General features: G+C 39.4%; 1 protein-coding gene across 4 annotated transcripts in view; it reads left to right on the top strand.

Annotated features, from left to right (window-relative positions):
• The window catches only part of CDK14 (cyclin dependent kinase 14), a 600,472-nt gene that overhangs the window by 436,347 nt on the left and 139,418 nt on the right, over positions 1 to 24,707 (top strand). For all 4 annotated transcript variants that reach the window (XM_030822052.1, XM_003252399.4, XM_004089552.3 and 1 more), the window contains one exon: positions 9,574 to 9,637. In XM_030822052.1, coding sequence (XP_030677912.1) covers positions 9,574 to 9,637 — 64 coding nt within the window. The remainder of the gene's footprint in view (positions 1 to 9,573; positions 9,638 to 24,707) is intronic.

Genomic DNA, 24,707 nt, shown 5'->3' on the forward strand with positions numbered 1-24,707 from the left:
CGCTTCCTCAAAGCCAGCAAGGGAGCAAGTCCTCTAGCACAATGGCTGTTATCATTGTACACAATATACAGTTGACCTGTGAACAACACAGCTTTGGAATTCACGTCCACTTAAACGTGGATTTTTTTCAATAAAAGTAATACCAAATGTGCCTGTCTCTCCTGCCTCCCCTTCTGTCACCTCCGTGTCTTCCACATCTGCCACCCTTGAGATAGCAGGACCAAGCCCTCTTCCTCCTCCTCAGCCTACTCAACATGAAGATAAAGATGAAGACCTTTATGATGTTTCACTTCCACTTAATAAATAGTAACTATATTTTTCTTCCTCTTGATTTTCCTAATATTCTTTTTTCTAGCTTACTTTATTGTAAGGATATAGTATATAATAAATATAACATATACATAGTTGGTAAGACTTCTGTTCAACAGTAGGCTATTAGTAGTTAAGTTTTGGGAGAGCCAAGAGTTACATGGGAATTTTTGACTGTGCATGGGGTTGGTGCCCCAACCCCTCATTGTTCAAGGGCCAGTCGTAATCTCAGAAGTGACATCTCATCACTTTTGCCATATTCCGTTGGTTAGAAGTTGCTGCTCCCACCCACACTTGAGAAGGTTGTGAACACCAGGAGGTGGGAATCACAGGGGCGAGCTTAGAGTCATCTCTCCTAATCTCTTTTGACTTCTAGTAGGTGGTCTTATAGAAGTTTTTATTCAGCTAAAAACCACAAGTCTTTTTTTAATGCAGCTTGCTGCATGCCAGCTGTTCCCATCTTGAACAATCAATTAATAGAATCTAAGTATTGGACTTTATGTTTATAGCTATCACATTTTCCTGGTGTTAGGTTCAGCCAGTTGTTCATGCCTGATTAAATATTTTTGAATCCTGGTTCAGCCATCAGAATACTACACATCCCTTCTATTTCATGTCATCTGAAAAATGTAAGACATCCCTCTGTCTTCCTTCAAGTAGCTGATAAAAATCCTGAAGAGGATGATACCTAACATTATACAGAATATACATGTACACCTACATCACATGTCCTGTAGACATACACATATGTATGTGCATGTGTGTGTGCACACACATGTGTGTGTTGAATGTGAGAGAGAGAGAGAATGAAGAAAACCTTGTTCTGATACTCAAAACCCCCTTCTAGGGTCTGGTCATGTGGATGTGAATTGTTTAACAACATCTGAGCCACATTGCTCAGCCAGCTTCTCCTGGAAGCAGATAGTACAGCTCTTCAAAGCATGGTCTCTCTAGCTACACCAACCTGATATAGGACTCTGGCTCCCCCACTTTCTAGCTGTGCAACCTTGAACAACCAGTTTGTCAGTAAACTGGTTATAAACCTGATATTGCACACATGATATCAATAAAGGATAGCTTATTTTCTTGATGCCTGGCTAAAATCGACATATGCTGGAGGAGCAAAGGTTACTGCCCAGACACTCTTCTCTGAATTCAGGATGTTGACAAGTTTTATTTGACCCATCTCATTTAGTTTTTGTTTTAAATTTGAATTAAGTAATTTTTCGTAGAAATTTGAATTAGGTCATAGGATTAAGGTACTTCCACAGGAAATCCAGGTATCATCCAGTTCCCTTAGTGAGATGAAAGCTACAGCAATACTGGGGCCTGCACTGTGCATGGCAGCCTCCGGCGGAAGCTGAGCAGTCGCTGCTCTCTGTGGACAGTGCCTTGTCACATTCAGTCCTGCCTTCTTTCTCCCCAGCCCTCTCCCTCAGTCACCTGCCTAACTGCTTCTAGAAGAATTTTAATTTGCATTACCGTTCTGCTCCAGGAAGGCAGAGTAAGGTAGGAGGAAAAGCACAAATCTTGAAGCTGAAGGCGACTCTCTTCTAGTTTTTAAAAAGGTTAGTTTAACATGACTTTTATTTAATGAAGTCATGATAATTTGTCATTTACAAGGATCCTTCAGGTCTATATAGTTAATTAAACAAATATTTAACGAGTGCCTACTTTATGTACTTTGATAAACAAAAGGAATATAAAGTAAACAAAAATTTTAAAAAAGACATGATCTCTTTACTTATTACACTTAGAGTACAGTGAAAATTATCAAATTTTCACAGAAATAAATGTAAAGTTTCAACTGTGACAATTTTTACCAAGAAGCCTACAGTGCTATAATGGTATATCATGGTGATTCTGCCCCAATATGCAGGGGCTTGTCCTGAGAAAAGGATGTTTCAACTCAGAGATGAAAAATGAATCAGGAACTAATCAAGTGGAATGGGCACAGATGTCCAGGCTTTGGAAATACGTGTGTAAAGGCCCTGTATCCACACCCAAATCTCATCTTGAATTGTAACTCCCACAATTCCCACGTGTCATGGGAGGCACCCAGTGGGAGGTGATTTAATTATGGGGGTGGGTCTTTCCTGAGCTGTTCTCGTAATAGTGAATGAGTCTCATGACTTCTGATGGTTTAAAAAATGGGAGTTTGCTTGCACAAGCTCTCTCTTTGCCGGCCACCATCCACATAAGATGTGACTTGCTCCTCCTTGCGTTCCACCATGATTGTGAGGCCTCCCCAGCCATGTGGAACTGTAAGTCCATTAAACCTCTTTTTCTTCCCAGTCTTGGGTATGTATTTATTAGCAGCATGAAAATGGACTAATACAGGGGTGTTCCCAGAAGACAATACCAGATCACTTAGAGTTGGCACACACACATACATACCTCTGTATCTTTACACACACTCTCTTCTGTCTGGAGTGTCCTTCTCCTACTCATTTGTTTGACAAGCCCCTAGTCACTTTTGAAGTCTCAGTTTTAAGGCTTAATTTTCTTCAAGCTGTCCCTCCGCTTCTTTTCCTGGGCCCGCACTGCACTCATTACACCCCTCATTGAGCAGCCTTGTCATGCTGACTTTCTGTTTCACATGCTTGTCTCTTTCTCTCTCTCTCCAGACTGAGCAACTCCAAGGCAGACACTTTTATAAAAAATCTTTTATCTTCTACACACAGGAAAGGGGTGGTCATGTTGACATCACTCAGTACATTTCTGTTTAATACATGGATGGGAAAACATAACAGTTGAGCAACATGCATATAGTATAAAATGAAAAAGATACATAAGGATGGCCAGTGAAAAGCATGGGCCCCTTCCACCTCTGATTTCCAGCCGTCCATTCCCCTTTCCAGAGACCACTGCTGTTACTAGTTTATTTGTTTGTTTGTTTTTTAGGGATATCCTTTGCCTACTCTAGAAGTTATCTACATAGAGAAAATGAATATTTGATTCAAGTATGCAATTGGCATTTTTCAAGATTTCCATGCTGAAATTTGCTCTCTTTGGTTATTTCCATCTGTCCTTGGCCACTCTTATAATCTCCTCTTACTTGCATCTTTCCCCTTCCCCTTAATGTACTCCATCCTTTCAACCTCTGCTTTTTCAATCACGATATCCTCGTCTTAAAAAACTTCCTTCTTGGCCGGATGCGGTGGCTTACGCCTGTAGTCCTAGAACTTTAGGAAGCTGAGGCAGGTGGATCACTTGAGCCCAGGAGTACAAGCCTGGGCAACACAGTGGGACCCCATCTCTACAAAAAATAAAAAATTTAGTAGAATAGGGTGGAGTGTGCCTGTCATCTCAGCTACTCGAGAGGCTGAGATGGGAGGATCACTTGAGCCTGGGAGATGGAGGCTGCAGTGAGCCACGGTCATACCACTATGACCTCGACAACAGAATGAAATCCTATCTTGAAAAATAAAACAATTGCTTCTCACCATCACCCATGAGGCCACTGGATCCTGAAAGCTCTCTCCTCGCCTTCCACCTGCCCTGTCTGCAGCACATTCATTGTGCTGTCGGGGGTAGTGCAAGCTCCAGGTGGCTCCTCTGTGTTTCCACCTGATCATCGTTTTTCCAGGTGGAGAGTGCACAGTTAGGATCAGAATTAGGAGGTTCTGCTTTCTCTCTCTGGCTCTTCTGGGAACTTCATACCATCTGTTACAGAGCAGGGTGTATAATATTGCAGCTGAGTTCCGCTGAGCCACTTCACAGGTTTCTTTTAGGACTTCTCACTAAGGAGCTAGAAAAAAATCTTCCAGATCCGAAAGTAGTACAGCTGTGAAGCAATCATTATTTTAGAGATGTTATATGTGTGGACTTTCAGAGTTGCAGCTTAAAAATCATCAGTTATTAGGTTGTTCTCCAGTCCCTTAGAATCCACAGCTGAGTCCTTTTAAAATCCTCATCACCACTGTAGTCCTGCCCCTAAAACTTAAAGCCTTGAAGTGGGAATCTGGTGCTTTCCATATCACTTCATTAGGACACACTTGTGTGAGCCAATTTTATTTGTGTCCCATAGGCCAGAACTCCTCTGTGCTGCAGTCTCTGTTAGAGACCTCTCGGTCCCCTTGACCCAGGAAGAACCGTTAGCAGGTCTTGTTCTACTTAAATCACAGTTGTTCAGGGAAAAGCCCATGGACTCCTGTTTAGCAGCTCTGAGGCCTCTGCAAAAGCAAAGACTAGAAAGTGAGAGAATTGGTGGAACTAGTGATAGTTTAGAAAGATAAGTAAATATTTCTGACAAACACTAGTTTGTCAGAGTTACTCTGAGCTCTAGAAGTTTAGAATTTGCTTTTCTTCTGTTATTTGGAGTAGATATTTTCACAGCGAGGCCCTCTTTTTCTCAGTATCTTCTCTGCCCAACAGAGGCTGACATAACGGGCAGAACCTGGGCCACACCTGCCAGGGCAGAGGCATACCTGGAGGAGTGAGTATGGGGCCATCATTGCCCCTTAGTTCCTCAGGGTCAGGGGTGTAGACCTCCACTGATAAGATGAACTTGTCCTTTTTTTTTTTTTTTTTTTTTTTTTTTTTTAACAGATGTTAAATAGTCTAAGAAATCACATAAAAGACTTCTGGCAACTGTATATTTCTGAACAGAGGGACATGAGACCATTTTGTAGCTAGCATTTTGGCATTTGCTATTTGTTACCATATGTGTGCTGAAGAGTTCCAAATGTTTCTCTCCCTCTGAAATTCCTCCCCCAAGATTCAGACCTGTATTTCCAGCTGCCCAATCTTGACCTGCAGGCATTTCTAACATTTAATAGATCCAGAACGAAACTCATTGCCCTCAGCCCCCAAACTTGCATTATCTCTGGCATTCTTGATTTCAGCTAATAACTTCCCTGTATAAGTGGATTTTAAACAGCAGAATATGCATTTTACATCATGACTCACTATGCACACACACAAAGATGTAACTTGAACAACAGTTTCATAAAACAATATGTATCTTTACATTTATGTTGCCCTCTGATACCTTCTCTTGAATTCCGTCTTTTGAAAAGTGCCGATGTCAACTCCCTTGATGAATTTTACTTACAATCCCCCAACCAGTCATGTGACCTACAATTTGTGAAAACCGTAAACAGAGATAAAATGCAGTCTCCTTGAATTCAGCGTCTGGCCCCTGCTTCCCATCCTGTAGCCCAACCTGCAGTCTAGCCACAGTGTTATCCAGACACACCATTCATTCATTCAGTCAGTCAACATTTACTGGGTGCATATCTGGTGCTGGGCACATGGTGCACTAAGTATCCAGAGATCAGTGTCGTCGTCTCCACTCTGAGGACCACAATGCGGAGACAGGTGAGTAATCTAGCAATTACCAGGTAGTGGTTAGGTTCTAAATAGAAGTTTGCATAAAGCACTCAGACATCACAAAGAGGCAGCATATAACTTGGACCAGAGAGTCCAGAAGGTCTTTCAGGAAAAAGTGACCCTTGAGCTGAAGCTACAAGTAGAGGTAGGAGTTCAGCTGGCAAAATTAGGGCAGGGCCTTAGGGAAGAGGAATCCACTATGAAAAGACACGGGGGCTGAGCATCGTGTTAATTTGGAGAGCTGAAAGTGTTCTGATATAAGCCTCTCCTTATAACCGTATACTTTACTGTCACTCCCACCCTTTCTTTACTTGGCAAACCATGACTCAGTGTTCTCTCTCCCACTAAACCACCCTCTCCCGGTAGCCTTTCTCCCTGCCCCCAGGGAGACTCAAGCCTCCCTTCTTTAGGCTCTGACCTCACTCTCCCATACCATCAGCTTTGCTGTGTTGAAGGCCATTCATCACCACCCCTGCTCATCTGCATCACTAGACCAGGAGCACCTCAAGGCAGAGTCCAAGTCCTTACATCTTCTGTGAGGAGTACAATAAGTGTTAGCCAAATAAAGAGCTGAACCAATAAAAGAAAAAGGAGATGGACAAGCCACAGACACAAGTTTAGGGTAAATCTGCTTAAATGGATGTGTAGAAGACTTTTCAGTATATCATAGATGGAAAAGGGCTTCAAGTGTCATGAACCTGCTTATTTACAGAGCTGGGGACCACATTTTAAGTGTTGGTGGCACCTCAGGTGCAATTTTCTTTTTCTTTCTGTTTCATTTGCAAAAGATAATTTTTGACTTTTAGAAAATATTTTCTTCTAACTTAAATGTGTCTTGTTAATGGAACTTGTTAGCGAATTAATAGAAACGAAAATCTGGCATCAGAGACCACACATACCCTCCTTAGTGCACAGGTAGACAGTCATTGCTAATCATACATTAAACCCAAACAATTTTTTCCAAAATGGCTTTTACAGGAAGCAAAATTAATTTTTAATTATTCTTTTCCTTTGCCCACTTTCTGCCCACTTTGCCTTTTCTGTGTAAATGGTTCAGGGTTGTAGGCAGGACAGTTTGAGGTCTGGAATCTCAACAGTTAAGCCTATAATTGAAAAAGAAAAGTCTAATGTATTTGTTTCTTTCCTGGTAATTTTTATGATATGACCATAATATTTCATAATCACTTTGAAACAGAACACTGGATATGGATGAGGATAATGCCTACAAAAAAGTTTTGCTAACGCAAGCATTGTAGAAACAGAGGCAGCCAGGAAAACAATTGTACTTTATTAGGAGCAAGAGAACAGGGCTCAGATTCTGGCTGGACTTTTCATTGTTTATAAAACTTCCATAGGGTCTGTTTTTGCAGTGTTCAAATGCAGGTCTGATTGCCTGTGTTCAAATTGTGCTTTTGAGCTGACATTTTCTCCCTTTTGTTGCTAAAGTTTAGTACTGTGGAACTCCTTTGTCCTTGATGCAAATTTTAGTGAGAACAAAGTGGAGCATTTCCAGATTAGCTGTATGTGCTGCCTGCAAACTTTTTTGTCTCCTCTTGAAATAATGGTTGGAATTATTGAAAAGAAAGGGAGAAACGCCTTTTGCAGACACTGTTATCATAATCGTTTATGTCAGAGACAATGCTTTTGTCTCTTTTCTCATGTTGCAACTCTTCCAGCCCTCTTGCCTGCCTCCTTCCCCCTCATTATCCAGCCCATCAATAATGTGACCTAGTTTGTGTAGATCTATCTATTGATGTTAGTATTAATTAGTGCTGGAAAAAGTAACCAAGTATGAGTCTTAAAAGAATTTTTATTTTCTCATTTGTTGATGCCAGATTCATGTTTCAGCCAGGAACATAAATACATGTATTTAATCCTGATTCACCAGAGTAGGAAGCAGGGAGTTTGGCACTTACTGTATATGTGCCACTCTTTGACATCACTGCCGTGTCACCCACTAGTAAATAAATGCATGAACAATTTGAGCCCTGTGTTACCTTATTGCCTAGTAGTGCCTACAAATCCTCGGATAAAGTGAATATGCTTCATTTCCTCTGTTGACAAAGAGTAAACTCTGTAAAATATTTGAAGAGATTTATTCTGAGCCAAATATGAGTGACCAATGGCCCATGACACAGCCCTCAGGAGATCTTGAGAACATGTGCCCAAGGTTGTCAGGCTGCAGCTGGGTTTTATGCATTTTGGTGAGACATATGACATCAATCAATACATGTAAGATGTGTATTGGTTCAGTCCAGAAAGGCAGGACAACTGGACCTGGGAGCTTCTAGGTCATTGGTGGATTCAAGGATTTTCTGATTGGCAATTGCTTGAAAGAGTTATTACCTAAAGACCTGGAATCAATAGAAAGGAATGTCTGGGTTACCCAAAGGGGTTACCAAAAGGGTAGAGACCAAGGCTTTATCATGCAGATGAAGCCTCCAGGTAGCAGGCTTCAGAGACAATAGAATGTAAATGTTTCTTACATTTACAGACTTACAAAGTCTGTCCTATCAGTCTTAAGGCCTGTGTTCATGTTTCTGCTGGTCGGCTGTGCCTGAATTCCAAAAAGGAGGTGGGTATAATGAGGCATGTCCAGCTCCCCTTCCCCATCATGTCCTGAACTGGTTTTTCAGGTTAACTTGAGAATGCCTTTGGCTGAGAGGAGGGGTCCATTCAGATGGTTGAAGGGCTTATAATTTTATTTTTGGTTTACACCTCTCATAATATCCAGTGGTCCTTCTTCTCCTCTGCTGATTTCCAGCTTTATCTCTTGCCCTTTCTAACCTGTTTGTCTATCCATTTATCCAATATAGTTGGAATGACATATCTGGCACTCCCTTGAACATAGCGTCCCTGTGGAAAAAGCGGGCAGTCTAAATTTTCCCATATGGCGGAGCCTCCCTGATCTGAACAGACCAAGTTTTCTGTGGGTTCTTTGAGTAATATCTAATACTGACATAGTGCTATGTGCCAGGCAGCGTTCTCCACACAATTGAGGTAGATGCTGTTAACACCCTCCAGTTTACAGATGAAGAAATTGGAGCTCAGTGGGGTTATTTCTCAGCCCAAGCTTACATGGCTGGTAAATAGGGGAGCAAGGATTTGAACTCAAGGTGTCTTCAGAGCCTGGCCTCTTAACCCTGAATCTCCCCTTTCTAGGTTCTTAACCCTGAAACTCTGTTGTCAGTCAGTGATTTGCCATGATCATTGAGTGTAAGAGCCATAGATCATGGAACAGAATATTCCAATGGAATGCGCCCAGTTACATGTGAGCTGGAATTGCCCATTAATTCCTTTCCCCAGATCAAACATTGTAGTGATAGAAAAATAGATGGAGAAAGAAGGTAGACATATGGATAGAAAAAGGAAAACATGTCGAAAGAACAGTATTTTGGCAGAAGGAAACTGTAAATCACATAATTACAGATTTTAACTGTAATGAGAGAATTTGAGCATTCTAAGCTGTCGACCCTGCCTCTTTGAAACATTATGATGCTCAGACAGAGGATGTGGGGTAGAAATGGAAGAACTGTTGGAACTGTTAAATGATGAGACATGTGATACTGGAGTGAAAGACAAAAGCTCATGAAAGAATCATGAGGGACACATACAAACTTCATTCAGCAGCATGAAGATGACAGCTCATTGTTTGATTCCTTAGCCTACTTATTAAATTTGGACTTGATAAAATATAGCAGATTTAACTTGTCTTACCACATTCAGCTGCATTTGTTATAACACAGAGATTCATCTTGGGTGGCTCTTTAGCCGGGTTTGTTTTTACTGAAATAAAATCTCTGGCACACAATAATGGAAAAAAACATACCAGAGTTTCATAATATGTAGTGTACTATTTTTCTACACTTGAGAATTTTGAGTGCTTTGGAAATAATAAGGCTGTTTCCACAATTTCCTGCTCTCCACTAGGTTCTTGGAACGCCAAATGAGGACACATGGCCTGGAGTTCATTCTTTACCACATTTTAAGCCAGGTATGTTTCATTAATTACAGATGACTAGGTGCTTCCTATATGCAAAAGGTGAGTATATAAATGTTCCCTCTCAAGCAATATACCACCTTGAAAAATTCTGGTTACTTTTGCCATTGTGTACTTTGTCTATTAATGGAATTGTCCTTTTGTTTTCACAAATTATTTGTCTGTGAAGACAGAGTTAAAGACATCACTGATGATTTTCTCCATATATACTTTATTTTATTTGACTGGTTGATCCTGCAGTAACCATTAATTTCATCATCAGTTGGACTAGCATCCATGTCTATAAAAACAAAATTTAAATTGGGGTGCTGTAATCCATCTGTGTCACTTCTTGTAGTAAGTGACCAGGAAAAGTATTAAATTGTAAAAAGGAAAAATCATATTTTTATTTTTTTACAAAACTAGGAAATATATGGTCTATAATTTGAGTTTAAACACGTAAGATGTTCTGAATGTTCTATTGTGCAGCATTCAATATGTTTTCATGTAAAATATTTAAACCTAAACACTGAAAAATCTGAAAGAAATGTGAACTTTTAAAATAAGTTGTCTTTTTTTTTCACCAGTAGGTGGCAGGCGTGAAACTTTGTTTTAATAATTACACTTAACAGATGAATCTCAAACATGGTCTGATTTTTATAAGAGAAGGGAAAGGTTTGGAATTGAAAATTTAATAAAATCAGTGGAATGAATTATTGTAAAATGATTCTCTTGTTGGTTGTTGTTTTTTTTTTCTTTTCTCAGTTATAAAACATGGCTCACAAAATGCAGACCCACCATAAAATTACTGAAAGGGATTTTATAGAAGCTCTAATAGTCTGTTATCCTATGAGGGAAAAGAGCTATGAATAATATCTGTTAGAGGAGCCAAGTATATTCTTTTCTTCTCTTCCCCTCTTTTGGGGAACCATCAGGAATAAATTATCAGTTCCAAAGAATGACTGAGTTGGGAAACTATTTTTACTCCTAATATTTTTCTTCTGAAAGTGTGCAGTGTGTTCAGAATTCTTTTATCTTCTTCAGCTGCCCTAAAGACTCTTTGTACTTTTACTGGAAATTCTAAATGACTTCTATGTTCTGAAAGACTATAGAAACCTAACAATTTTAAGTGGACTGACTTTCTTTTTTAAGCAACTAAGAGGCATCCTCTAACTGAACCACGTGTTCTTAATGGAGTGAAGAACACAGTTCTTTATAAGTGATTCAATTGTGGGCTCTTAAAGAAGGTTAACTACCCTGTGTTAGGACCTAAAATTTTAAGTCCTAGGCAAATGAAACAAGAGACTTTAAAAAGATTTGAAGTGAATAAAGTTAGATGCAAAAAGGAACAATTAAGATGAAATCATTTGGCCTGCCTAGTTTCTGGATTAGAAAACATGGAGTAATTTATGTGTTTTGGTGGGAATAGAATTTATCTTCATCAACAACATACAAAAGCATTTATTAGTTGTATTTTGGAAAGTACTAGGATGTGGTACCCATTAAGAAATGTGCATCACGATTTCTCATTGTCCTTCTAAAGAAAAGTTTACTGACAATTAGACTATTTTAAAAAGCAGAAAAGTAGAGAAGATCTGATCTCTGGGAAAATATGTACACCAATACACACCAATATTACAATATTACACCAGTACAAGACTCTTTTTAACAACCAGATCTCTCACCTGAATTAATAGAGCAAGAACTCACTCATTATCCTGGAGAAGACACTGAGTTATTCATGAGGGATCTGCCCCCATGACCCAAACACTTCCCACCAGGCCTCACCTCCAACATCGGGGATCACATTTCAACATGAGATTTGGAGGAGACAGACATCCAAACTGTATCAGAGTCTAACCTTGGGAGCTGCTGTTTTTCCATCATTTACTTCTATTTAAATTTCTCTTAAAAGAAATGGAAAATGGGCTTGTTTCTTTTTTGAATCCGATTACCTTCCTGTTTCTTTTCCCTTGCCCTCAGGGTTCCGTAGTTAATGGTCTTTTAAAAGTAGGTCTCCTTGTCTCTCCCTCACTCTCTCATTCCAGAGTGTCTCCTTTTGTCACTGTTCAGGATGCGTGCTGTGGGAAAGTCTTGAGGTGAGAGGTTGTGCTGTGGTGTTCTCAGTACTTTAGTAATTCCGTAACTTGGGGTGAGATTCATCACAGGCAAACCCATGCTCTAACACAAAGTGAGAGTCTACTGTAAAAATAAGTCATATTCCTTTTCATGGGTTCATAGTTATTCACTAACAGGAGGCCTTTGCATAAGGCTCTCTGCTATAAATTCCTCCTGGGATAATGAGAGGCTCCCCTATATGAATCCCAGGATCACTTTCTCCTACCAGGTTTATCCCCTGCTACATCCCATCAACAGGTGCTGTGGTTCATATGTCTCCGCTAAAGTGACAGTGCCATTTTTTTTTTTGTTATAAGACAGACTTATCATTTTTAAAAGATGCATCTTGCATGCATGTTTGAGGGGTTGTTTAAGCTTCATAGAATTGTGGTAACCCCAGATCAGGGCAGAATATACATAGACATTTGTGGTTCTCCAGACCAGTAGAATCAGAGTAATGGATGGAGAGTTCTGTCAAGGCTTTGTAATTTCTAGCTGTCAAAGAGTACCCCGGGGCTGCATGAGCTGAGAGTGCGAGTGGTGTTTGATTGTGCCTTAAGCAAAGTGAATGTTTGAGCTAGAGGAAGCCCCAGGGAGCATCTAGTCTGGCTTTCTTCTTGTGAAGTTAGGAACCTGAGGTCCAGAGATGTTAAAGAACTTCCCTAACATTAGTGTCAGAGGTGGAAGTAGATTCCAGGTCTCCCTTGGTCTCACTTCCTGAGTCTGTTTGTGTTTTTGTTTTCCAGTTTTCATTATGAAATAGCGTTCTACTGAATGTGTATTACAAATTCTCATTGCCCTTCTAAAGAACAGTTTACCAACAACTATCGACTATTTTAAAAAGCAGAGAAGTAGAGAGGATCTGATTTCTGTATTTGGTAAAATATCTACACAAAACCACCAATAACACTTTGTATAAAATGGTTTAGCACTGAAATAACATGTAGATTCCATGTATGATATTTCATCTCTTAAATGCTTCCAACAAAAGGAACATTCAAAAACTATTTAATGGCAGATTATTCAGGAGCTCAAAAAGGAATACACTGTGAAGTTCAGTGAGGAAAAAAATGCTACTAGACCGGAAGCAATTAAAAGTAATGAAATTTAGAATAAAATAATTATATTTTCCAAAATCAAGCAAGAGAATAGAGCATTTCTAAAGTGGTTATATTATTTCTAAGGGAAAGTTAGTCAATGGAAAAGAGTGTTTGATTCAGGAAACTTTGAAGAAAATGGACTGTCTCCCAATGAATGAAACAATATAAAGAATTTGCCATTGGAGGCAATTGGGGAATGGTGATATTTTAAACACACTCTGCTGAAAACTAATCCTACAGACACAATGACCTTAAAGGGAACATTTACATACGGACTTAGCTGTATCAAGGCTTTGTAATGAGGCAAAAACAAAAAAAACCTTCTCTTTAAGTCCTTCCTCTTCTCTGGCCTGACTGGGACCCCAAAACCAAACAGATCCACACTTTTTTGTTCCAGAGGGAGGAAGTAAATCATTTCAGAAATAAAATACTATGGTGATAACACCATACATTTTATGCTATATTTTATTATTTACAAAGCATTTTAATATATTATCTCATTTGACAGTTAGAATAACTGCATTATAATAATGCTTTTTTCCTAATATTGTTATCCCATTTACAGATGAAGAAACTGGGAAATTGAGGCTCAGAGAGATAGTGTGGCCTGCCCAGAGATCTCATCCCTCCAGGCTGTAGCAGAGCCAAAACTCAAACCCAGGTCTTTCAACTCTAAGCCATTTTCAGTGATGCCTCCTCCTCTCTTTAAAAGAGCTTCCCTGCCCACAGACCTAGACCTACGAAGCAGAATTGTCAGGCTCTTCTCAACTCTGTCTTGTGGCATCTTGGAAAAGACCTCTGTCTTCTTGTACATACCCGATCCACCCTCCACTTGCTAGGTATGGGCATATTCTTCTGCCCTTTAAACTTATGCCTCCAATAAGTCTTCAGCTCCAAAATGTCCTCTGCAGATGTTTAGTCTCAGATGTGTAGTCCTTAATACATACTATCGGAACTGCCCACTTTCCTCATTTGCAGATGTGAGGATGTTTGAACCCTTAGCCTTTATTGCCATTCTTGGCCTTTCCTGAGTCTTTTAGAAGGTGATAGGAAAGCTGTGGATGCAGCAGAAATTGTTGTCGGGGTGGGATATTCCATGCAGGAAGACTGAGGGGATGGCCTCTTTGTGCCGTGATGTTGCCCTGCGCAGACCACACCTGCAGTGAGAGAGGCCTGTGAAGTGCTGAGATACCTTCCTTACTCTTCTAGAAGAATCGTGTCTGCTCCATCCAGCCTACAGACTTCCTACGTAAATTAAATGAGATAAACTATTTTTACATTCCCTTCAATATTTGTTGTTTATACTCTACCTATTTTTAAGAAGATTTGAGCTAGCTGACATAATTGATATAAGAGTACTTTTAAACTGTTAGGGGCATGTAACTGCAAAATAATATGTATTTTTTTCACCATTTATACCATGTCCTCTGCCTGCTATCTCCTTTCCCACTTTCTCTTTACACTTTACCTCAGGAATTTTAAATTATTTTTATGATTGATAGCAACTATAATGATTATAGGTTAGGTCTAGGTGTATGGGCTGTAACTATGTGATGGTTATTAAAATGCACTTTAAAATTATTACATAAATATCTACTTTTTATCTCAGATTTTATTGCTAAAAGCCTTGTGGGTCTGCTTGACACAAGCCTAGGGTATTTAGAGCTCTCCCCACCCACCATCAGCTATCACCTTTGTGAACTTTGCTGTCCCTCCTCCCACAAATAAATGCTGCTTTAATCACATAGTGAAAAAGCCAGTTAATTACTCAATTTATGAACTCTGTGAACTTCATAAAGCTAAGGAAGTATGTAAACATGACAGGAAGGGCAGACTGCACTTTCTGACTGAGCCAGCCATACTGGGAGGTCGCTGGTGGTTGCTGGAGAGCAGATGCTAAAGTTGAAAGTTGGTGTTTCCATCAGCAGTAACTGCTTTACATCTGCTTATGAGCTTGGATTCCCACTGAGTGCTTATTAGGTGCCAGGCAGTATTGTGGGTGCTAAAGATGCAGTGGTGAACAAAGCAGATGAATCCTTTTTCTTGCAGAGCTCATATGCTAGAGAGGGGACTAATAATAGACAAATCACAACTTACTATGCCTGTGAGCACAGGGAGAGCAGCAAGAGACAATTCAGGGGGACAGGTCCTTGGAAAGCCAAGGTGAAGAGTCAGGATTTTACTTGAAGTGCGAGTGGAATCCTCGGAGGGTTTTGAAGAGAGGAAGAAATCAATGCTTTATGTTTTCAGAAAGACCTACAGGCTACAAAAAGTCACGGACTCATTTCAGAGCTGGAAAGAGGTTTCATCTGAAGTGTGAAATCCTCTTGATTGGTCATTTCTGCCTTCATCCCTAGGTCAAGAAGGGTCTATAAAAGCAAGTACTAACTCACAGGGAAATTATTCTCCTACCAGTTAGCAGTGATGCCACAGACATGAAGGATATTTTTCCTCATAGGTCCATAGCTGACCAAGGATTTGATATAAAATAAGTCATAGATATGGTCAACGATATGAAATAAAAATAAAAAAGAAACAACCAAAAACCTTGATAATCACTTAAAAATGTAAAATTAGCAATTCATTTCCCCTACAATAGGTAGGTTAAGGAGGGAAATCCCTGTAGGAATGTTGTAAACCCATTTCAATGCAAAGGAGGGACGATCTGTACTTTGTCTGGATGTACTTGAAGAATTTCATATTTATTTTCACTAGAGGGCATCAGTAATGATGGAGACTAGCAGAATGTCTAGAAAATGCCAGAAAAAAAAGTAATAAGATTAAATTTTCAAGGGAAAATGAAGTTCTACTGATAGCAGACTTATTTTTTAAAATCCTAAACAAACTGGTTTTATTAGTTCTACTCCCTGGAATTTTGTAAAATTCATTTTGGGAGTTATTCACCCCTCGTATCGCTAAAGTTGATATAGAGGGCCAATCACCATATAAAGACTTCTTCACCTGTTCGGTAATTCCAACCCACCTAAGAGTATTAAAAGTCTTGTATACTTTCCAATTTGTATGATTTGGTTAAAGTCATATTGAAGAAAAGAATTAAACTTTTAGCCTAAGAATCTATAGCAGAATTAAATGAAGACAGGGACAATTTACTTGATACTGAAAGAACTGTCATCTCTTTTAAAATAAAACATTTGATTGAGTTGTTATATACCAGTGGCATTTCCATAAACTGGCCGTACACTTTTAATTGCCTTCCTAAGTTTATAACATAATGTTTTATGCTTATCCTTCCCACAAATTAATGCCGGCAAGTATATAACTAGGAATCTATGCATTATGTAAAGTCCTCCATAACTCCTGACCCTGAACTTTTAGGTCCCTTTCCAAACACTTTTTAAAAATCAAGATCTTAGGAAGGGAGATGAGGGGATTGGAAGTTTGGATGTAAAATAAGAAAACGTTATCCCTTGTCTTCAAGTTGGGTGTTGACCACAGTACCTTGAATAGGACACTGTATCTTTAGGGAAGAAGTGGGACTTCACCAAGCCAAAAGCTTGCACAGCTGTCCAATTTGAGCAGTGATTCCACACCACTATGAGAGATTCGTGACTAAGTGGTTGAACCAAGGGTAGGATGAAGATTTTCTTTCTTAGGTGCCTGGAAATATTGGAAGCACAGAGAACAACATAGCGTTCGGTAATCTGAATATTCATATAAATTTTTCAGCATTTGAAAATTCTTAGAAACACAGAATAATGGCAAAAAATTTAAGTGTCACATGGTTGATGATGCTAGTTTGCATTGCATAGCTCTTTCCTGTGTATCAAGTGCTTCCATGGATGCTATCTCAGGAGGTCCTCCCACTAGGGAAGGTAGACAGGGCAGATGGACAAAGCCGAAGCTCAGTGAGGAAAATACTGTTTCGTGACACAAAAACAAACCACCCCAAAGGTGTACTATACCCCACTAAGTATCTGGCAATTACTACACCTGTGTGGTGAGCTGGGTTTCAGCTGGTGTTGGCTGGGCCCTGCATTTCTGGGCTTCTAGCTGCAGGTTGGGTTCAGGTATGTTCCACACCCCTCTAATCCTCTTTGGAGTGGCAACTATGGAAGAACGTCCTTCTTACAGTGAAAGGCAGGGCACAAAAGAGCAGACCTAATGCCACAGTCACATTTCAGATCTCTGTTTGTGTCATTACCACTGTTCATGCAAACTGTCAGTGGGGCAGAGAAGTATCATCCACTCGTGAAAGTTGGAAGAGAGGAGGGAGTGATTATTTGCTGAATAATCATCTCATTTCCCATAGTAGGTTCTGACTCCTAGGCTTGTCAGCTACTCCTAGCTAAAACAAGTGAGTTCATTTTTTGCTGTTTAAAAAATCCTTTTAGGCCATTATCATATGTCTCCTTCAAGACAAATGCATGACTATGGAATAATAACTCTGATTCTAATATATAGGAGAAAGAAAAAAACCTTCGTTTCCAATACTTAAGATGCAAGCACTATTTTACCCCCAAAATGTTAAAGTCAGACCAACAGTATGGTAAACTGACTACTAATTATTCGCTCCGGCATAAGATCTGATAAGATATCTTTCACGTACACTGTCCTTCATGCAGCACTGGCAGAGAGCGCCTTTGTAGCTAACAGACAATAATACTCCCAATGGAGATTGTTTAAAAAGGACATAAGTATGTATGTAAACAGATGCTCATGCCTTTAGAGCCAGCTTTGTAAATCCAATTAATAATCTCTCAACTGTAAAAAAGGAGGACAATTGACATCCTCTCAGAATGTCAATCCTCACTCTCCACTAGTGTATTAGAATCACAGGATTATATATCAGGAGTTAGAAGAGCATCAACGTATTTGTGATTTTTATTCGTTTAACTGTTGCCTCAAAAGGAGTAATGTAGGATAGATGAAGCATTTGCCCTCCCTGGAGTAATACTGCTTTATATATACCATATGTCTCCTTCCGAAGTATATAACTGTACAATATGGTCAGTTTTTCAAGTGTGTTATTATTAATAGTTGCAGTGGCAATATTAATAGCTAGCAGATATTGAGTGTTTTTTTATGTGTCAGGAACTTATCAGCTCTTGAGATACATTTTCTTATTGAACATTCCTAGTAACTATGAAGTAGGTACTGCTATTATCCCAATTTGAGATATGGGGAAACTGAGGCACGGAATGATTAAGTAATCTGTTCAAGGTTTCTAGAATTTGAAAGACATATGTTTATCATTCCCTGTAAACAAAAGACAGATTTATTCTCCTAGACTTAAAAAGGTAAGGCACTCTGACAGCAGGTGGAAAGAGAGTTGGGAGTGAGGAATGTTGAGAATCTTGTTTGTGTGCATGTTCTTATGCATGTTTTTCGTTGCTGGTCAAGGAGTTTTGATCTGTTTGTTCTGCTACTAGCTTTGTGCATTATCAGGGTAGCACTTCAAGTCTCTACCATTTAAGACCCAGAGGGGTGTCATGGTATAGTGACTAGGAGCATAGACTCCAGATCTACACTGTCTGAGTTCACATCTCTGCTCTGTCACTTATGAGCTGTGTAACGTGGACAAATTGGTCAATGTCTGTGTACCATTTCACCATGTAAGAAATGGAGATAATCATAGCCCTACCCGTAGCATTATTACGTGGATTACAGTGAGTTCATATTTGCAAACCACAGAGGATACAAGAAACATCTGTTAAATATCAAATAGGAGTCGTGGGTATCCTAGCTCTTTGGTAATAGTAGACTGGAGTAGAGTCCTGGTTCAGTCTCTGTCACTATAGCCTGCATCACAGCCTCAGGCAACTCAACCTTTCTAGTCTCAGTTTACCCATTTGTAAATTAAGTGGTTAGGCCACTTGGTTGCTTGGGTCCCATCTAGGACTCAGATCCTCTGGAGCTGCTCTATCTTCCCCTTTAGAGAGTTTGGATGGGGGATTTGGAAGGGGAAGGGGATGCACAGAGAGTAAGACACAACATTTTTCTCCTGCTTTCGTTTCTGGGAGCTGTAAATTTGATCTTGTTTATGAATAGTATGCTTTAGACTTTAATAAATGCCTAACTTAATTCTCTAGAGAAAAATGTCTTGTGGAAAGATAAGTAGTCTATGACTTTCAGGTGGAGAAAGGTGTAGATGGTTTGGTGACCTCATCTGGGAATATGCATTGACTAACCCCACAATGTTATTTCTGTGTTAGAAACACAAATGTCATCACAAGCGATAATGTTTAATAAATACAGTAGAACATTTGTTTCCAGAAGTTGCTCAAAGATTACTCATTTAGAAAAGCATGCTGTTAGTAATTGAAGGATGATTTCCTATAGCCAGGGCAAGTTAGGATGCTTTAGCCTCACGGATAAAGGACTGAAGAGGCTGCTCAGCATTTTAAGATAGCTCTGCTGGGTGGCAGTGACAGGGCAGTGCAATTCTGTTCAGCATTGATGTGTTACATCAAAACCTCTCACTGATAATGCTGGGGCTGTGTCAAATCTGAGCCATTAAATATCTTAGGAATATCAAGTGTTTTAAGGGTGTGGATTGCAGTTTAGAGTAAAATACATATTATTCTAAAATGCCTGTTGGAATCACCATGCCCTTTGGGAGTTAAGATATATAATCCTAAGATTTTGGGAAAAGTCTGGCCCTCTTTATTTGAGGTCAACTCTTTTCTGCTGAACACAAATACTGCTTTACTTCTGTTCCAAGGACTATAGATTCAGCTTTTAGAATATCTTGATCAGAATGTTGACTAAAGTGTCGTTCACTGATGGCTTGGTTTTCCTAACAGATATAACAAAGTAAAGTATGCATAAAAGTTCTTGTGAATACTTGCGAGTGTAGCTTTCTTCTACTGAAGGCCTGCCTCTCAGTATTGGTTCGCATGATTTGTTGGAGGCTACTTGTGACCTTGTATGTTTGCTGCCCCACTGTATTCACAGTCCCTAACAAATAGCAGACACACAATAAGTACTTGTAGAATGAATGAATAAAATACTGTGCCTTCTAGCCAAAAGGATTTGAGTGTGTTATTTGTAACATAAACAAATAATTAGGATAATTGTTTGAACTGTAACCAGAGTGATTTATGACAGTGTTAATTGTTCATCCTTGTAAGGGGCTGGAGCCTTTTGCCTTCAGGAAGCAACCCCCAGAAAGGCACTGGGCTGAGCATCTCTGCCAGATGATGAAGTGCCCTTCAGTGTGGCCATGGCTTTTTGCTTGAATCATTACTACTTTTTTACCAGCTCAGTAGGCGTAAATGCATGTGTTACAATGAAAAATAATCCTAAATTGAAATTGCGAGTAACTGAATATATGATTTAGAAGAGTTAATTATGAAGAACAGCTAGAAGTTCATATGGCATTTAGACGTACTCACTTTTATATTGATTTATAAACTCATGCTTGTTCCATGGTATTGTTTATATTATATGATGTCAAAGCCATTTGCAAAAGATCTACTGAAGTTTGAGCCTTTTTATGATCCTTCTGTCGACCCCCCTCCTTGTCTGCTCACTCCCACTCCTCCCAAAAAAAGAAAGAAAAGTGTTAGCTACAAATCTAATTTCAGCCTTTCAAGTCCTTTGAACACACTTGAAGTTTTTTATTGGTTGTTTGAACTTTTTATTCATATGTCTTTCTGTCATTGAAGTTGAAAACACAGCAGTATAAGATACAAAAACATTGGTGAGAAGAGAATAAGGAAAATTAAAATTAATCTCCTGAAGTGTACACTGCATGCTTATATGCAAATGAGTAAAATCCAATTTGGGTTTTATCTTCCTGTGGGTTAAAGTTTGCTTTGTAGTGCCTCAAGACATTTCAGGTGTAGCTTTTTTAAGCCAAGGGACTTTACAATATGCAGCATTGTTCTCCAGTTGTTTTCCTGTGGAATGTCAACGAATTGCAGTGCTTACCTGCATGGCGATTTGAGAGAAAACCTTTCCAATCTTCTGTTCCCTGCCCTGTCACTTAGCAAGTGATTTCTTCTCGGCAAGCTCTCCTACCTGATCTCCTGCTGTGTTGGGATCATCCTCTGCAATGTCCCTGCACTAAGAGGAGAAGGTGAAAATCAGCCTGCAGGTTCAAATTAATTGCACTTCTCAGTTATGCTGTGAGTTAGCCAGTGCTTTAAATAATGACATTCTAAACTTCTAGTTTAGACATAATTGGAAAGAGAAAGTTGACATTAAAGTAATAAGTGAGAGTAAACTTAAGTGAAGGAGAACAGTGTAAAACATTCATATGCAAATACTCAAATACTCTTGATAAAATTATTCATAGGCAGTTGACTATTTTATTAAATATGCTTGTTATCAACTTGGGGCACCAATTTTAACACCTTTTTGTTTTCACAACTTACATGGCTAATTACGTTGTTTTCATCTAATGGAACATTACTTTTATTTATGATGGAAGTAGTTTGTAAAATAAAAATTTTTATTCTAATTATAAATGTCATGTTCGTGGCAGAAAACATTAGAAATGGCTCCATTTGAAATCGTGTACTTTGGCAGTTATGATCTGAAAGCTGTTGGATATAAACCATGAGGCTCTGTGTGTTCCTGGAGCTAGCGTCCGGTGTTTGAGTTTGTCCTGTCTTCATTTGGAAAAGAAACAGATGCAGTTAGTGGCTCTAGCTGTAGTCTCTGGTGGGGACTCTGTCTGTATCCATACTGTAGCATTTTTCGTTCTGTATCTGTAATTCTATATTTAGTTTTCGATGCCACCGAACTGTAACCAGGACTTAGTTATTTTTGTGTGCCCATTGCCCAGTGTAGCACCTGGCACACAGGCATGTGCCCAGGCAATATTTGCTAAAAGAATTAAGGTTTTATGTGAATATTGATGGAAGGTAAACCTGAGGATGAGGCTTCATTTTTTTTTAATTTTTTTTACTCTCATATGGCATGTTTCACTATCAATTTAGTCTCTTTTGTGCACAGCTGAAATTAACATTGTATTTCTGGAAAAAAATTATATTAGCATATCTTGTCAAGCTTTAAAAGAGGTAATTCTTAGAACTAATATTTATGTGCAATTAATTGCTAAGAATAAGAATTTACTTATAAATGCAAGATTGCATTACTTTTATCTGTAATAGAATTCCCATTCATCCTGAAATCATAGCAAATTATTAAATTTGCTTTGTGGATAGTACAAAGTTAAGGAAATCAAATTGTTTTATGAGGGCATTTGACTTAATTAATTTTTAAAATGTCTTTTGCTTTCTTAATACCAAACTTTAGATAATTTTTTTAAAAAGAACTTTATACAAAGAACTGTTCTTCCTGTTTCTCTTTTGTCAGTTAATCCTCAAACCTAGACTACGCCCTTAAATTCCTATTCCACACCAACTGGCTGAATTATGTTGCATCTTATATAATGCAGCCTAGTAGAGAATAAACTCAGAAACTAGACATTCCTTTGAAACAAATAAATACACATTTGTTGGTAAGCCCTTTGGCCTGTGTCTTTAGAACAATGGATGTTTGTAATCGGGGCTGATCTTCAGCTAGTGCACACCTTTATTGCATAATGGCTAGTTTCTGTTCTGATTGGTCAATGCCTGTGCTTAACAGGTTATTAAATATTTTGTCAATTACCCGTTTGATTGATAACTCCAAAACTCCAGGAGAACTCCTCTTTATATACCTTCTGAATTACCACAGAAAGATTAATTTCTTCTCCAAATAGTAATTGAGTTGTGTGTGAAATTCCACATCTTTGTAACCTGGAAATTGGAGATCAGTCAGTGCTCTATGAATCATCCTTGACTCTTCCCTTTCTGTCGCACTTCATTTCTAACTCACCAGTAGATCTCACTTGTTCATCCTCCAAAGCATTTTCCGACTCTGATCCCCTTCTCACTGCATTCACTCGGTTCCCATAGCCCAAGTCATATTGTCTCTCTCCCGGACAGTAATAACCTTTTGTTGGGCCCCCTGCTTCCAACCTTGCCTTCTATAGTGTACTTTCCAAATAGAAACCAGAGTGATACCTTTATATTAAAAAAAAAAAAAGCCCATACCAGATCATATCTTAAAGGCCACAAACCCTTCTGCTTGTCTCTGTCTCAGCCTCCACCTCTCTCTCCTGGGTTCTATGTCAGCTGCAGCTATCCTGGCCGCCAGCACATTCCAGCCTAGCATACTCGTTATGGGAATGCAAGCCCCCTGCAAATAGGAAGGTTTTTTGGTTTGTTTCTCTCCTGTGTCTGCAGCCCCAAGAATTATATACCTGACACACAGTAGTTGCTCAATACATAGTAGTTGAAATGAATGAATAAATCATTGCATAGTGTTTAAAGATAGGAAGCTGAGTGTGTGTTTTTCTTTTTGTTCTTCTTATCCAATGGTATTCTTGTACATGAAACATACCATAACAAAAGCAATATAAGTCATTTTTATTTTCTCCTTTAAAAACTTATAATTAAAAGCAGACAAGAAGTCAGCCACAGTGGCTCATGCTTGTAATCTCAGCTACTCAGGAGGCTGAGGCAGGAGGATCGCTTGAAGCCAGGAGTTTGTGATCAGCCTGAGCAACACAGTGAGATGCCATCTCTAAAAATAAATAAATACATAATTAGTCAGGCATGGTGGTGAGTGCCTATAGTCTCAGGTACTTGGGAAGCTGAGGTGGAAGGATCCCTTGAGCCCAAGAATTCAAGGCTACAGTGAGCTATGATTGTGCCACTGCACTCCATCCAGAGTGAGACACCATCTCTGAAAAAATTTAAATTTAAATTTAAAAAAAGCAGACAACACTGAAAAAGGACACCAACCGTTATTAAGCAGAATTAAGCCTAATAAGTATTAAATCATTAAAAAGAAATAAGATCAATACTTTAAAAAACTAATGTTACTGAAGGATGTATATGTGAATGCTGTCTAAATAGAAAGACACAAACATTTTACATCATCCTTTTCAGGTTAATATATATTTTAATAGAATGCAATCAGATTTCCAATGGAAACATTTTTTAAAATTTTTTGTTTGTTATTTGTTAACACAGGGTCTTGCTCTGTCACTCAGGCTGGAGTACAGTGGCACGATCATGGCTTAGTGCAGCCTCTACCTTCCAAACTCAAGGGATCCTCCCACATTAGCCTCCTGAGTAGCTAGAACTACAGGTACACACCACCATGCCCAGCTGATTTTTCAATTTTTTTGTAGAGATGGGTCTCCCTGTGTTGGCCAAGCTGGTTGCAAACTCCAGGGCCCAAGCAATCCTCCCACCTCGGCCTCCCAAAATGCTGGGATTATAGCCATGAGCCACCACACCCAGCCTGTGTATTGTGTTGACTGACTGTTTTATTTTAAACTGGTCTGCCCTAATAAGAAGAACCTAAAGTGTTCTCACACTGGTCTACATCAGATCTCCTTGTTTGCTTTGCTAGAACACTTACCACTTTCTAAAATTAACTCATTCATTTTGTTGTTGTTGCTGCTGCTGCTGCTGCTGCTGGTGGTGGTGGTGGTGGTGGTGGTGGTGGTGGTAGTGGTAGTGATGGTGGTGGTGGTGGGTGGTGGTGGGGGGGGGGGGGGGGGGGGGGGGGGGGGGGGGGGGGGGGGGGGGGGGGGGGGGGGGGGGGGGTGGTGGGTGGTGGTGGTAGTGGTAGTGGTGGTGGTGGTGGTGGTGGTGGTGGTGGTGGTGGTGGTGGTGGTGGTGATGGTGGTGGTGGTAGTGGTAGTGATGGTGATGGTGGTGTTTATGTTTTTATCGTCTGTCTCATGTTTCTAGAATAAGAGCTCCGTGAAAAAAGAGACTTGTTCTGTTTTGTTCATGCCTATATTCTCAGCATGAGAAGAATCCTTAGCACATATTAGGAACCATTAACTATGTGCAGAATTAATGAAAAAGGAAATGTTCAGGCCGGGCTTGGTGGCT

This window comes from Nomascus leucogenys, chromosome 11 (genome assembly GCF_006542625.1).
Source record: "Nomascus leucogenys isolate Asia chromosome 11, Asia_NLE_v1, whole genome shotgun sequence".
Taxonomy (NCBI): Eukaryota; Metazoa; Chordata; class Mammalia; order Primates; family Hylobatidae; genus Nomascus; species Nomascus leucogenys.